This window comes from Colias philodice, chromosome 14, assembly GCF_061535455.1.
Source record: "Colias philodice isolate Cphi_HAF_F1 chromosome 14, ilColPhil1 Martin Lab GWU primary, whole genome shotgun sequence".
NCBI classification, from domain to species: domain Eukaryota; kingdom Metazoa; phylum Arthropoda; class Insecta; order Lepidoptera; family Pieridae; genus Colias; species Colias philodice.
The window spans coordinates 1,862,180-1,879,766 of record NC_143099.1 but is presented as its reverse complement, the minus strand read 5'-3'; the positions used below and the strand labels follow the sequence as shown (position 1 = coordinate 1,879,766).

At 30.7% G+C, this 17,587-nt stretch overlaps 1 protein-coding gene and 1 long non-coding RNA gene across 6 annotated transcripts in view; one reads left to right on the top strand and one right to left on the bottom strand.

Moving 5' to 3' along the window:
- The window catches only part of LOC149482663 (uncharacterized), a 382,500-nt gene that overhangs the window by 349,733 nt on the left and 15,180 nt on the right, over nt 1-17,587 (bottom strand). The gene's annotated exons all lie outside the window — the stretch shown is intronic.
- LOC149482664 (uncharacterized) overlaps nt 1-17,587 on the top strand; it is a 94,876-nt gene that overhangs the window by 62,538 nt on the left and 14,751 nt on the right. The window contains exon 1 of one of the 5 annotated variants that reach the window (XM_089703237.1): nt 3,640-3,775. The exons of the other annotated variants lie outside the window; for them this stretch is intronic. Coding sequence (XP_089559363.1) covers nt 3,740-3,775 — 36 coding nt within the window. The 5' untranslated portion in view covers nt 3,640-3,739. Of the gene's footprint in view, nt 1-3,639; nt 3,776-17,587 lie in introns of those variants that run through there. 5 annotated transcript variants of the gene reach the window in all.

The following is a 17,587-nucleotide window of genomic DNA, read 5'->3' as shown; positions in this document are numbered from 1 at the left end:
TATTTGTAAGTGTTCTCATTAAATATTCGTTTTGCAATTCATTTTTTATTATATCTAGATTTCTGTATTTGTTTGATAATACATATTAAAGAAAAAGTAAGGACGCAGAGTGAATTTAATTACCGCAAGAAGATATCGCGAAATGCGAGTTCTGGCCAATATAAGTTCTGAATATTTAACAAAAAGAAATGACCTTGAAATATAAACTAATTGGAATGTTAATCGAAAAGAATTATCAAATAATTAAGTAGTTTTTTCGAAAAAGTAATTATGTATCAACTGCCAGAATAGCAAAGTATGAAACGAAAATACACAGACTAATATAAATATGGATGTAGATAAAAAAATAAAACAGATAATAAATTATGTATGCATGCCACAGACTATAATCATCGTATTTGAATACCATGAACAATGATAATCTAAAACCACTGTTGTATTGACATTTGATTGACTCCCATTGTTTTTAATAGACAATATTGATCCTAATCATGTGGATATGTAGTTTTTAATTAGAATTGTTTCTAAAATAGCTTTAGGTACATCATAAATATAGTTTGAAAAACAAAAAAACACGCTTTGAACTCAAAAGTAAAAAATTAAAATCGAGTCGAAAGGTTACATACAAACATACATGATACAGGTGAAGCTTATAAAAGCGTGTTCTATAGGGTTGAAAATGTTCTGCTACTTTATCTTCGGTCATTTTAGTCTAAAATAGCATTTCAAATGAGCGTAAAGTATGTATGTATGTACAATATTATCTCTCAAAATGACTGGTAACTACGATACAAACTACTAAATAAACCAACTTAGCTATCATATAAATAGAAAATAGGAAGCAGGATATAATGAAAGGCACAACATTTTATTTGTACTAATATGGAAAAGTATGTTATATAACTACAAAAACTATCGTTCCATAAAAGAATTTTGTGTAAAAAATAAATAACTTTCGATAGAATTTAACATCCATTTCAACGGAAATTATGATCTACCTGATCTAATTGGTCGGTTTTACTTGAAATCAATTTGTAAATGTATAAAATATTATGTCCTAATAGGTTATTACCTGTTTGATGATATCTACTAGCATAGTAGAATAGGACATATTTTAATGGGACAGTTTACAAGTTTGATTTTTCTATCACACGACTTATTTTAATATAATAATTATTATCTAACGTCTGTTATTAAATCGTTCCATTCACAGCCTTTGCCGACTATCAATACAATAGCAAAAAAACCTCCATAAAATATTTTCCTATACATATCGTATTTTCCCAGAAACCAGAAGTCTATTTCAATAAAATTTCACATTTTGTGATATTATTGTAATATGTTGAAATATTTTTTACATGTTTTCGAAAAATTCATTATTGCACGCCTCATAAGCGATTAAGCGTTGAGGTGGGTACTACTGTCACTTCGCGCAAAACATCTGATTTTTCAAACTTAAAATGTCTTTATGTATCATACATTGCACTTGTAAGATAATACATACACACACATATTAAGAAAAAACATTATTTTTAACGTTCATGATATTTTTGATGTCATTTTTGTTATTTAAACTAGTTAAAAAACAGTTTAAAAAAGTTCTGTCTTGGACGTCCGTGTGTCTGTATGTGCGGATCCTTTTTCTTGTTAACACGATAGCGACCGAAATACTTTACTAATCGAGTCTTTTTTTTTCTCTTACGCTTGAGTATGCTCAGGAATAGAACCTTTTCATTTTTCAGGGTCTGATTCGATGTGGTTTAATTGTTATTAAATAAACAAAAATAATAATTAATAAATATTTATTAAAAAAAATTATGAGGCGTGCACTTTTGGATTTTCCAAATTATTTAAAAAATATTTCAAATCATCTCAATAATATCATTTATATATAGAATTTTTCTTACGCAACATTACCCGATATACATTGTCTATGAAGGCTCTTCACGGTTGACAAGGCTCGACCCGAGTTCAAGATTACTCGACTAGCGCATGACGAATCAGTGATCTTGTTTTGCTTTCCACTTTCGATTTTATTAGAATACAATTATACCTAGGTAATTATATTATTAATACCTAATACTGTTTGCTACTTGGACTAATCTGTACCTTAATATACGTATAAACTATAATTTAGGTCATATCAAGCCAAGGTAAAAACTGCATACCAATCTCGTTTTTTTAATTTTTCTGCGAGTTTGAATGCTAATATGTAAAACGGCTGTTTTCACGATCGTGCTAATTTACATTTTTTTTTCTCAATAACCTATCCTAACACAACTATCTAAGAACTAACAGTACGAACATATCAATAAGGGTAGAAAAAAAATCCTATAAATACATTAACATTTTATCTTTACATTCGTCCATGACAATGAAATTTCTCATTACCTCATAATTACAGTTCTATATACATTAAACAGTCGATAAAGTTACGTATTTAGAAAGCTCGTAAAATACAGGAAGCGATCGCTTGTATCTTGGGTCAGTAACATTAAATATACCTACGTTATTTATAAACAGAGTAGGGTCGGCAAACTGTAGCATTCTACGCTTATTTTAGAATATATTTTTGGCATTTTGAAACTGAAATGTAAAGCCCTAACAGAGATTATCCTAATATATTAGCTACCGTATTTAAGGTAGAAGAACTGGAACAATTTCTTACATTTTGTTTACTAAACACCAGAATGCAAATACAGCATTAAATCTTTATCTTTGGCCAGTTCATAAAGTATTTCACATTTAATAGTGCAGACTTTTATCAAATATGTTTATTAGATAAAATCCATATAATAGATACATATATTCATACGCAGTGCGTAATCTTGTTATTTTTGTTTTACACCTTTGATTTATCACAACGTATGTTTCATCGATTTCATCGGAAAAAAACTATAAGCAACTAAAGTAAACAAATAATATAGGATCGGTGTTGCATGAGACTAAAATAAACAAATTTAAGGTAAGTGAAAACTGCAGCATGGAACCATCAAAAGGGGACACCAGTCGACGATTTACATGTATTATCTATAGATAAGCAATAGCTATTAATTTAAATTCCTAATGAATTATCATAAGATTACTCAACCTATTTCTGTGGGGGGAAGTAGTTATGTCATGTACAGATTGACAAATAGATATGGCAATACAGATAATTTCTGTTTAGTTAGCAAATGCTATCGTCGTATAGATTATCTGTTTACTGCGAATAACGAAACCAATCAGTTCCATCTATTTCACAAGTCATTTGCTTTGTGACGGATTCAAAGCTTGATTTATTAATGATATAAAACCGCTTTTTTAAAGGAAAGAAGTGAACTTTACCGCTCTTTCTAGTTATCTCTTTAGCTCTTTCTAGTTACTATTGAACGGATTTTGTTTAGATTTAGTATCATAATAGCTCTAGAACAACATCTATAAAAAATGTCAGCTTTAATATCATTACCTACTTACAAGTTAAGCCGAGAGCTACAACTCGTTTACTAAGTACTTATAGTATAAATGGGTTAAACAGTGAACTCCCTAACCAACTAGCGAACTTATTACCAAATAACTTCACATAGAACATCATTCCAACAGGGAAGTCAATCGAAATTGCATACATCACGATACATCGAATACGTAAAAACGTGATAATTCCATACAAACGTAATCTCTGATTACATGAGTCAGTGCTGTAATAGCAATGATCGATACGTCAGTCTGAATTACTACTTCTACGGGTATTGTAGTGCTGATGTCTTTTAAAAGTATTAAACAGTATTTTGAACATGTAAGTCCTTTGTCTATACTCTATAGTATACGTAATTGAAACCGATGTTTGTGGTTACTTAACTCCGAAATTGCTTGATCGATTGTTTATGCCGCAGGTAATATTATGTCGTAAAGTTTATTTCATAGTGTCAAAATAATATAAGTGATAATAATTAGTAAATTCAAAATAATATCATGAGAAAAAATATCAAAACAATACCGGTTGTGTCATTTTCATTTGTTTGTTTGCGTACATCGACAACTTTTTAATTTTTATTCACTTTTCATACACACTGACACTAACCATCATTTTCATCTTATGTGTGAATTGTGAAATTAATTAAATTATCTTTCGTTATTCCTTATAATAAACCAATAACAAATATTCATAAAAATATTCTTCTATAAAAACGATCCCGATTTATTATCACCGATTTTTACCAGACGACTTATTTCTATGAACAAACTTTTTTACGTTAGCCCTCATAGAAACCATTTGCATGTTATCTTCATATCAAACTCAACATTCAAAGACACAAAGCACCGTAACCATCAATTAATATTACGGTAACACATCGGTTATTTCTCACGAACTCAAATGGGTCGCTGCTAACTAGTTTGAGTTCCGTTCTCTGATGGATTTAGCATCCTACAGATTCAATCTTCAAGACTTGTTATTACGGCGTATCTATGCTAATTTATTAAAAAAAATATTTTGAATCTACGATTAAAGTTATAAAAAAATTATTTGAAGTGGCATTGAAACTGAGAATATATAATATGGAGGATAATATAGAAAAACTTCCGGAAATTTGATTATAAACAGCTGCCATTAATGACCTAATTAAAAAGTTATAAGAATGTTGTTTCTTGTTATCTTCTAAAAAGTAAACCTTTAATTAATTTAGGTCAGCGTTTCCCAACCTGGGGTTCGCGAGCAAATCAAGAAAATTATGAAAGCCTTAGTGACCAGGTTATTCTGACGGCCGGACTTTGTATTTTTCAGTTTTAAGATGGAATAATCTGTCAAGTGATGGGTGGCTAAGCTATTTCATACAAAAACACTGCAAGAAATCAATCAATTTTTAAAATAATATAGATTGACTTATGCGAATAAGTTTTATGGGGGTCCGCTGTGATTATAAGGTGGCGCTAGGGGTCCGCGGATCCTGGTAAGATGGCGCTAGGGGTCCACCTTTGGAAAAGGTTGGGAAAGGCTGATTTAGGTCAATAAATTCAATACAGCAGGTGTATCATATTCAATATAAAGTTAATAAATAAAATACTCGTTCTACTTACTAAACCGATAGGCGATATAATATCAATACGCATACAAGCAGATGTTAAAATGTACACAAGGTCAATATAAAATTAAGAGAAAGTATAACTACGGTAGCATCCATAAACATATTATATTATACTTTTACTTTTTATTATATTTGGGTTGCCATAACAATGTTAAACATCTATTGTGTGTAGTTTAACAATGTACGTAGGCGCGCCAAACGGAATTGGTTGACGGTATGTGACCGTATTTTTGTATGGGAACGGGAAGGGAATTGTCAAAATATGGATTGATTTATCTATTGGTTGATTGAATGTCTTTCTTTTGTGTATTATAATGTTTGATAACCTAAAACAATCTACTTCTACTCAATAGGTTGGTAAGTACTCATAATTCTTCTTTGAGCAGAACTTTGGAACTTTATACACACCTCTTTCCGATCATAACACAGGATCATAAAGTTAGTATGTCCTTCCTACTAATATTATAAATGCGAAAGTTTGTGAGGATGTGCGTGTGTTTGTTACTCTTTCACGCAAATACTACTGAACCGATTACAATGAAATTAAGCACACAATATATAGAGGGTAACTTGGATTAACACATAGGATAGGTTTTATCCCGGAAATCCAACGGGAACGGGAACTATGCGGGATTTCCGACGACGCGGTTGGCGCAGTGGTAAAGTAACTGCCTACTGAGCCGACGGTCCCGGGTTCGATCCCCGGTCAGGGCAAATATTTGTGTGATGAACTCAATTATTTGTTCTTGGGTCTGGGTGTTATTATCTATATATGTATTTATAATATTATATTTATCGTCGCCTAGTACCCACAACACAAGCCTTAATTGAGCTTACTGTGGGACTAGGTCGATTTGTGTAATAATGTCCTATAATATTTATTATTATTATTATTTATTATTATTATTTCCTTTGAAAACGCGGGCGAAGCCGCGGGCGGAAAGCTAGTAGTTCTATAAATCTCTAACAAACTTTTGACTCATTCTCATTAGTTGTAAGTATATTTTACTATTAACAATAAAAAAATACCATAAACGAGTTGACTCAGCTATTATAATAATATGTAACAGAATGAGCTGCATTAAAAATAGTATTATTATAGCAATAACAGTGAATGCTTTTTTGTACAAAAAATAAAAATAAAAAACGGGTCATATTGCAAGGTTAACTCTATAAAAAGTTTAATTTGGTCAAGTTTCTGCAATGTTATTAAACAATTTCTTATGAAATAAATACGAATAAGAATGTGGTTTAAAAATACATTTTAGCGTTAATTAGTTTAAATTGCTCTATAGTAAATATAAACTAGTTATTTAAAGACATTTTTAAAAGCTTATAGAAATTGATGATGGAACGCATGGTCCCAAAAAATATTTAAAAGAAAATCTTTCACATCTCACGGCCAATAAAACATACATTTTGGCTTTAGTATCTAATCATTAACTAACTGCGTAGGTACTAACTTTAGTGTATTAAAACAAACATAAAGAATCGGAGTTTAATAAAACATCATTTTTATAACCTTTAACTTTTTGTTAAAAATTAGTTCCAATTGCAATTTATAAACGAAACGAAAACGCATCGGGCTTAATGTCAGCTAACTCAGCTTATATGTCATTTTATAAAAAATGGCAGATGTATTTACAAAAATAATTAGATGGTCATGGTAATAACATCCCTGAAAATGCTACAGAATTATATACCTACCTTATCCGATTGAAATAAGCTTAAAATAGTTAAAATCGTAATTTTAAGGTTCATCATCGACGTTCTACATACGCCTACAATATCATAGTATTGATGGAAAGAATAATGATATCTAAAATTCCTTATATTATGTTTGTTCCATTTTTCCGACGTTCAACTTTTTTAGGAAGTTCAAACAAACTAATTATAATATCGTTTCCATAATAATAGGTGTTTATCCAACATAAACAAATAAAAACTCAAAAAGACTGTATTTTATCGAATACTTAATCTCAAAATTTATAATGCAGCCCTTGAACACACGTAACAACCTTGTTAAAGATAAAACGATTTTTTGCAACTTTGACAAAAAACTAATTTCGTTCTGCACGTTTATGATTGCGTTTTTATGCTAAATATTTATAAAAAAGTGGGAGGAATTTTAAATTAAAATGCATATCAATTTACATTCAGTCTTTTGGTATTTATTTAAGAATCTGATGTATAAATAGTTACTTCTTCAATCTATAAATGAAGTCAATTAGATATTTGCTCTTGACTTTCTCTTTAAATTCAAGATTTGATCTGATTATTTTGATGGTGATAACTAAACATTTCCTGATTAGATATCGAAAATATGTGATAAGAGTTGTTAAACTATGTGATGTTCTTCACAAATATTAAGAAACTCTTGGTTTTCGTTTTATATTATATTATTCGTATTAATTCCATTACATGTTAAGTGCTTTTTGCCTATAATTATGTTGTGTAAATACACAAACACCAATAATATTGTTAATTATAAAAATACACAAATAACAATAATCTGTTTTAATCAAATTATTAGAATAGGATTACCATTCAATTAATTGATAACGTATCTCTAAAGACTACATCGTATTTATTCAATTAAACCAATTGAGATAAATTCATTGATTTATATTTAAAAATATGCTGAATTTCTATGTCCCCTTGTGATTGGGAATTTCACTCATCGATTTTATTTGGGTATGCCTTTTGCACCTTGCCATGTCTGGACTAGTTTTCGTCTCCATCAAAACTCAAACCCAAATTATTTAAATATCAAACAGGCAAAAATCATTATACCAAATGAAAAAAAAAGATTTAAACCAGTTTTAGTTACTTATTATTCGTACAATTCGGCTGTCTAATACCATATGTGTAAGTGATTTATGACCGGTTTTAAATCGTCACAATGAACAGGTGAAGCCTTATTATGTAACGAGTTAGTCATATCTGATTCACCTAACATCTATACGTGGGTTTATATACTTACATAGCTTATTTGGTATTTTAAGAATATAACTAATTTATTATATTTCCTTATCCATACTAATATTATAAATATGAAAGTAACTCTGTCTGTCTGTCTGTTACTCAATCACGCCTTAACTACTGAACCAATTTGCATGAAATTTGGTATAGAGATATTTTGATATCCGAGAAAGGACATAGGCTACTTGTTACCCCGGGAAAAAGGATAGGTTTTATCCCGGAAATCCCACGGGAACGGGTAGATACTATGCGGGTTTTTCTTTGACTGCGCGGGCGAAGCTGCGGGTGGAAAGCTAGTAGGTAATATGTAATAAACGTAGTAAATATTTTGTAATTTGTGGTAATAATATTATTTCAAAAAATGTTTGCTAAATTCGATCAGAAACTGTATCTGTGGCAAATCCAAGCAAAAGTCTTTCTGTTGTATTATTTTTTTTTTGAGTACTATTATTATTTGTATTATTTATTTGTTATTCAATTGATTAAATAAGTAAAAATGTAAAAAAAATCTTTATTAAATACAGAAGTATTCTAACAAATTTCTATAATTAATCATACTAACTTTCGCATAAGATCGAATGCTACAAATAGTATTGTTTACATAACCTGTAGTTAACACGGCCCTTGTGAAAACAAGAGAAAACCTGATCTGGCTAGACTAAAGTTTTCTGCCCATAACTGTATCGCTTTCCTAGTAGCAATCTTGTTTTTTTCCGTTAGTTCTTTTTATTTATATATAACATTTTTTTTTATTTATATTTCAACTTATAACTGCAAGCAGCTTCACACCGCTTTTTTTAAATGCCTATCTAATGTGCTAATTTAGAGTCTAGACCATAATCTATCACTGTGACAAATTTCATCCATTTCCAATCAGCTATTTAGTGTTGCATTGAAAAAAGTCATCATAATTACCTATAATTACAGCCTTGAGCCTGTATAGTGTAAAGGGCTCAAGTTTATTTCACAAAAATGTAACAAGCAACGTCAAGAAACATAATTTCTACGAACACGATTACCCAACCTAACATTAAAATTCCATTGAAATTTGTATGAAGCCTTCTTTAATACAATTTAATATTTCGTGGGAAAGCACTTGATAATTTCTTTCGTTCCCACAAACTAATAGAGGTGTAATGAAATGTTTTGGGACTTAATTGTAACCACAATACTTATTACATAATTATGATAAAAATAAATGGCGCTTTCTCTTTATTTAATGGATTGGTTTACTTTTCAGAGTGTTTCCCATACCAAAACAATTGGTACAATTTAAACTGTGAAGTAACTACATATTTAAAAAAAATACAATTTTTTTAATAAATCGTGAATTTAACTTCTAACCTGATGTTTTGAAAGAAAAAGTTACATAGGCAATAACGTCGACTAAAAAGTAAGAACTTTCTTTATAAGTTATTAGATTTCAAACTAGCCTTTGCTTATAAAGATAAATATTCATAAAAGTTATGACTGTAGTCTGAATACAGAATAAACACAGTTTCATCGTCGACTTTGCTTAATTTTGAGTTTACTAAAATCTTTGACATTTACATCTGCCTAAATTATATGTAGGTATAGAAGATAATAGTATATTAAAATATGAGAATTGATGAACACCTATTACAATTCTAAAGTTTAGATTAAACTTTATATTTAAAATACCTACTAGATAAAAAGAATTTGTTTTATACAGATATCGATTTGATCAATAATAACAATAATGATAGCAACCTTAGCGAATAGCAGCTTATATCTTTTTCATAGCATAGCAGTAATAAATCTGTCATAGGCCATAATTCTAAATACATAACAATAATATTAGTGACAATAAAGATTTCGTTCTATCTAGTTGAAAAAATAATTAATAAAAAAATAATAAAAAAAATAATAAAATTTGAATACCTTGAACGCAAACATCTCATTCGATGGATTGCACGTTATTTTACATAACAATCTTATCTCAAAGTTTATCCAACTAAGCAAATTTACCAACGAGTGCAATATTTACATTATGACTCAGTTTATGTCTAATTAGAATTGTGATCCGTTAATGAGATCTGCCATCATACAATGGGCGCAGGTTTTTGGGCCGCGATGTGCGTAGTTAATTGATAACACGTGAACTAAACATATGAAGAACTAATGTGTAGGAAATATTCTAACATCGCTCTACTCTCTAAGGTCGCTTTCAATTTCTGCGTTTCTGCGTTTCGTGTCGGATGGCTGCGGTGCCGAAGCAGTGCGTTTGACGTACGCGGTACGGCGCATGGGCGATCCTCTTAATCATACAAAACGGACGGACATGGTCCATGGAAACGGACGGACGCTCGAGCGCGGCGCCGCCCGCGCCGCACTGTAAACTGTTGCTGCCCCGAGCGTTTTGTATGAAAAAAGAGGATCGCCCATGCGCCGTACCTACGTCCAGAGGCGGCTCGCCCTAAGGAGCGCTGGTGCAGTGAACTCCCATAAATAATTATAATAAAATCATACTCCTTAATTTAATTATTAACATTAATTATTACTATTTAAAATCAATCGTAATCTTTAAAACTACTGTTAATACCAATGAATATATCCATCATTCCATCATCCCATACACCTGCATAATACCTACTGTATTAATGTAACGCGCGAAGCGGTGCGCTCACGATTGCGATCCAATGAAAAAAGATTTAGTACATTTCCTAATACGAAATCCAATAGGAGTGAAAGAGAGGGTTTTGCCAAAGCCCTGCGCGTGAAACAAAAGATTTTCTATGGAAAAGTAGCAAAATTCGGAGCGGCGCACCCGCAAACGTTGCCGGTTCGTTTTTACCGCCCGACAGGACAGCGATAGCGCGCGCGGCGCGGCGCGACGTTGCCAGTTACCACTTCTATTAATATAAACAAACACTCGAGTCAACTTCAATGCTCGCGCGCGATTCATGCAATTTTCTAATTAAAATTATAAAATACGTGTTGAAATAGCCTGTTGTTATCAGTATTACTTGTGAGTGTTAAAATGAACAATAATTATAATGTGGCGTTCATTAAAAAGTGTGATAAAACGTTACAAATTCGGCTTGAATGTAAAGCTAAGGGACCGCCACGGCCTGAACTTACGAACGCAAAAATGTACGACAAAAACGAAAACATATACGCGTGTGTTTAAATCCGAACAATATTTACAAAGTAACTATTCTCTAATCTGTGACAATATTATGTGAAAACACCGTGGTTGTGTGGTTGTGATGAAAGCAACAACAGACATTTACGAATGTCTTGTCGCTTTAAGTTATAGATATTTTTGCACACCAAAAAGAAAGACGTAAGTATGTATTTCCTTTATAAGTATTTTTTTTTATAAATGTACCTACTGCTTTACACCATGTATTTTCAGTGTTTTATTTCAAGTGAACACCCATAAAATTTTGTCACGAGCCGCCTCTGCCTACGTCTAAACGCACCGCTTCGGCACCGCAGCCGTCCGACACGAAACGTATAAATTGAAAGCGCCCTAAAATAACTTGGGTTTTAAAAGTATAACGTGTAAGATATAAAACAATAAACATATATATACAGATAAAAGTATTTCGATTTGCGAGTTAACCACTGCTTGTCTGCCTCCATTCTATTAAATATTCTGAAACAAAACACATACAAATTAAAGCCATTTAAAAGACGATATTATTTCGACAACTTTTGAAACATTGTTAAAAGAAGCTTTCCACACAAAATCTGGCCATGAAGTTGAACGTTTTTATTGATACCTAAAAAAGAAATTTGTAAGATCAATACAGTGAATTTAAATTAAATATTCAATTCGCATGGCCATGAACCGTCGGCATATGCACAATGATGTCATGCTGACCGGCTCATAAGCATTTTAATGTTTTTTGCTTTTTTCCAGAATCATTTCAAAACATTTGCATATCTTGAGGTCAATGTATGAAAAAAGCTACTATTTTTATATTTGTTTGTTTCTTATTTGTATACCGTCAACCGTGGTATAGCTTTGATCGCGTGGGATCGGATAAAAAGTTATTTTGCATAACTTGTATTAACTATTAACCAAATCTATTCGTTTCGTGTGCAAAAATAAAATTTCACATGGATGTGAAATTTTATAGCTATTTAAGTTATATAATAATCTATTAATATACATACGTATAATAAGATACGAAAATTATTCTGATAGGTATATAATATTTTTTCTATAGTATATATAATCCATACTAATATTATAAATGCGAAAGTAACTCCGTCTGTCTGTCTGTTACTCAATCACGCCTAAACTACTGAACCAATTTGCATGAAATTTGGTATGGAGATATTTTGATACCCGAGAAAGGACATAGACTACCTTTTATTGCGAAATATGTACCAAGGGCGAAGCCGGGGCGGACCTCTAGTATTTATATAAATGGTATTTTTCAAAAAGGAGTTTGCTTTCAAAACTCAAATGCATTTTGAATAATTTTTTTCCATTCACCTTATTATTATGAAACTTACTAATTATTAGCAACATCATGAAAACGTTTATTTTTTTACTTTAATTTCAATTATTATATTTTTATAGTTTATCTAGATTTCAAAATATTAGACCGATTTTATGTTAATTATTACAACGAAATACGTACTTGACCCAGTATATATAACAATTAAGTATTTGCACAAAACATATGTGTCCCAAATGCTTTGACAGCCCCCATAGGGGTCTTACACAATACAATGTACTAAATCTATACAATATTTTAACTTAAATTGTTATACAAAATTTAAATTAGGGCGAGGTTTTAAAATGTTTATACACATAAGTAAATATTGAATTGTTTTTGTCTATATCTACTGTTTAGACGTAACGTAGTAACGTGGCGTAACTAAAAAAAATACAATGAAGAACACATGTTATAATAATTAACGATTTAGTTACATTACTAGTAGCTTGTTATATTTTTAACGTTTTGCAAAATATATTTCAATTATGTTATAAAACTTTTACAGCTGTTCATTTATAATTTAGTTCAAACACCAAAATAATATTTTATTCGTCTCTATTCTCAGTATTTTTCCGATCTTGCAGATTCAAAAATCACAATCACATTAAAATATTCCATTTAATTTACAAAGAGATGAAAACATAAATAAACTCAATGCATTTCTAGTGTCACGTATGAAAATTGATGCATTATATAAAACTTTTTTCATATGTCTGATACGTATATGTACATTGACCATTTATTTTATTTAAAAAATATATATATATATGTTATACATATTAAATTGACTTGATTTTAAAAAGCATAAAGAGAGTTTCTTGCCGGCTCTCTGTAGAGCCTGCTTTCCGAACCGGTAGCAAATGATTAGAATGTATTATGATGACGCAAAACCGCTTCTTGAAAAAGTGTAGTTGACAAAATATATTTTCTAGTTTTAAACATAGTCACATACATGTCACATAACCTATATTTTTCTACAAAGACTTACAAATATCTAGAGACTTTACATTGCGATTCAAATGAGAATAGGATCGTCAATGATCTTTGTGTCAAATGTCGTTTGAAAAATACGGTTTGCATAGAAAATTATATCGACTTATTTTACACTCACCTATAAAATGTAAATACAAACATTATTTTTTATCCTAAATTATTAAAACAATTGTTTTAATTTGACAGCTATGACGTCACAACATGGCGCCCAATCGATCCTATTCTTATTTGTACCACTTTTTTAACTACAGTACACATCATACTATATTCGGGTCTCAAGTACCAACAAAATACCATACATACAAACTCGTTTGATTCGTGTGTCGCCTCAATTTCACCGACAGTGCCCTGAATACCACATTTCTATAGTTATTATTATCTAGTTGACCGGCGTCCGACATCTTGGTACTCTTGCATTAAAATGGACAAATGAATATACCTACATAAATAAATAAATGAAATCTGAACAAAGGTATATAATTTAAGCTCTAAATATACGAGCATGCCCATATCGTATTTAGTAATCTGCATAGGGATAGAAAAGGTCATAATATATTATTATTATAGATTGATAGATTCTATTATGATGAGACGATTTTTTGACAATTTTCTTGAAAGTTCATTTCATACTTATAATAAGTTACTAGAGGTCCGCCCCGGCTTCGCCCGTGGTACATATTTCGATATAAAAGGTAGCCTATGTCCTTTCTCGGGTATCAAAATATCTTCATACCAAATTTCATGCAAATTGGTTCAGTAGTTTAGGCGTGATTGAGTAACAGACAGACAGACAGAGTTACTTTCGCATTTATAATATTAGTATGGATTAAATGAAAGAACTGTTTATAGAAGCACTTTACAATATGTTATTAATAAATATTAGATACATATAAGCTACACATAGGTATGTACTAACATATTAAACAGCTATTGTATTTCACATGAGAACACTGAACACAGTTGGCCTGATCCCATTGCAGTATTACGAAACATTGAGACATCTTGAATAATCTTCCTTGTATCACCCGAGGAATGCATAAATAAAAAGCCTATTTACACTTTCAATTGATGTCACTTTACGAAATACATTATTTCGTCTATACGGAAAAGTTAACATACTCTTTCTTAATTTCAAACCGATGCAGCTTTGTAATACAATTAACTAAATAGTAGCCACACACCTATTATAACCTTTAAGAATTCTTACCAAAACTACAGGACAATCCTATCTATCGTTAATCATTAATATCCTACACAATACATTGCCCAATTAACAAGCGCATCAAAACAGGTACCTCAGCATTTCAATACAACTTACGCAATGTACAGCAATCTAGTTTATCCGATCGCATCTCAGTTCGTTCACCTCGCGAGATGGTACAATGGATCTATCATAATAGGATGGCCTTGTTGTATCCGTGTATTGTACCTCTATAATTGGCAGAACTATAATTATGTGCCTATAAGTTTGAATGCAAATGAACAAGCCCTTTAATGCATCGATTTGTATAAATTATTGTATGCCGTCTCTGTTTATTATGCTTAAAATAACAACCATTACCATCGTATTAGCTATAGTATTATATTATCCATGGTATTAGCAAAATCAAAATTAATGTTTAAACATAGGTTTAGGCACTAAAGTTTGCCGGTCGTCTATTTTTTTATTTTGAAATCCATTAAAGCTAGAAAAACCAAGGTTGATGTTCCGACCGTCCCTCCATACATTTTTGATTACCTCTAAACACTTAACACAGACACTATTTCTTTAAAACTAATCATTTTATCACTTCTCTATAATGAAATGTGTGCGCGTTCGACCTTTTTAATCAATAATTTACAATATTTACTTAGAAAAACAACAGTAAAATACCGGAAAAATTTGACACTTCTACAGTAGTGTGCGTGACTTTTGCCAAGCGAAACACGACATAAAGCACGACATCTAGCGCATAGACTATATACTTATTACAGATCTAGCGCGTCAATGTCTAAACGAAAGGCGATGTTTAGACATTGACGCGCTAGATGTCGTGCATTCGCGTTCGTTATCTTATGCATAATGAGCATAATTCTAATAAATCAAAGTTCTGTGTAAAAATTGAGTAATTTCATTTCCAATCGTTCAAAGAAAATAACAATAAAATAAAATAAAACTAATGACCTTAGAAACTATGTTTTTTTTTTATTTATTACTCATTATTGTTCGTCCGTCGTAGGTCTGTAAACTGTATTGTACACTGAAGGTAAATGGTACTGTAGGTACTTTAGTTCGGCGTCGTCGCTCGTCGGCTTGATATAAAATTACATTCTTGATTTCATTGACACGCGCTATGATTTGCGCGCGGAATTTCTTGTGTTGTGAATTTATTTTTGTATGCTATGCATTTTAATTGATTCAAATTGCAATGTTTCTCTAGTATGCATTTGAGACTATATTGTAAATTGTAATAATTGATCGTGGGTATAGTAATTAATTATTCTAATAACGCAATTAGTAATATATGTATTTTCGGTGGGATTCAAAACAAAAAATTGGCCCGTGATTTTTATGAAATTTCACCACATTGCAAATCACATCAATCATAGTTCATACACATGTATGACGAAAGTGATTAGTATTGTGGCTAACATTGACTCATCAGTTCATCACTGAAACCAGTGATAAATCAGTACCTATATCATATTGTGTTTGAATATTTTTAAACAATGATATAAGTATACAATTATTATAAATCGGTAAACTATCAAAGTAATCACAAACTTGCAAACATTGGTAAAATGTCCAGTAGTTTATGAGCCTATTCATTACAATCAAACAAACAAACAAAGTTTTCCTCTTTATAATATTAGTGTAGACAAACACTATGAATACGATCACGAATGCAAATTCGGGGATTTTCTAATTATTGCTAAATAATAATTGAATTCGTTTTGAAATACTCTATAATTTTTAGTGTATAAATAGACATTTATAATGTGGTGCTCTTTTTTTTTTGTACTGCTAACGCTATTGTAGGTACCTATTTTCGTTGTTTTATTTCAAGTGAACACGGCCATACAATTTTGTCACGAGCCTCCTCAGCCTATGATTGTAGGTACTTTTGTTAGGCTCCTTCGTCGTCCGCGTCGGCTCGAAAGTTCTTGATTTCATTGTCACGCGCTATGATTTGCGCGCGGATTTTCTTGTGTTGTGAATTTATTTTTGTATTATTATTATTTTTTATTTTTTTTTTATTTTATTGATTCAAATAAAATATTTCACTAGTATGCATTTGAGACTATATTGTATTATGTATAATTTATCGTAGGTATAGTTATTCTTATAACGCAGTTATATTTTCGGTGGGACAATTTGACCCGTGATTTTTCTGAAATATCACCACGTTGCAAATCACATCAATCATACACACGTATGACGAAAGTATAGTGGCTATAATTGACTCATCAGTTCATCACTGAAACCAGTGATAAATCAGTAGGTATATCATATTTTATTGTGTTTGAATATTTTTTAAACAACGATATATACAATATTATTATAAATCGGTAAACTACCAAAGTACTTCCGAATTTTCAGACAGACAAACAAGTAGTTTGAACACGCAGTTTTCTTATACTAGTAGCAAAAATCAAAACCATAATATTATGTTTACCTACTATATTTTACTAAAAGTCGAGTGCGTCGAAATCGTAAATAATAATATGTTTTTCACCTTCCTGGTTATTTTCCCATAGTAAATAGTGTTTTAGGTTTGTTGTTGTAGGTAGGAATAATAATAATTATTCTTACATGTTGGTTATGAAATGTATATTGAAATAATTTACTTTTACAAATCATTAGTGATATTAGTTTTGAGTGAAAATGCTTGGATCAGCATAATATTATATGGTACTTCAAATACATGTTTTGATAAAAAAAACAATAGTGTAATAAAATAAAACTGCGTTTTATTGTAATCAATGTTGACAATTTTAAATTCCAAAATTATTGATCAATAAAATAGTTTACACCAACAAATATAACTTTTATTTTTATAACAATCGTTCATAATATAAACCGTAGCAGGT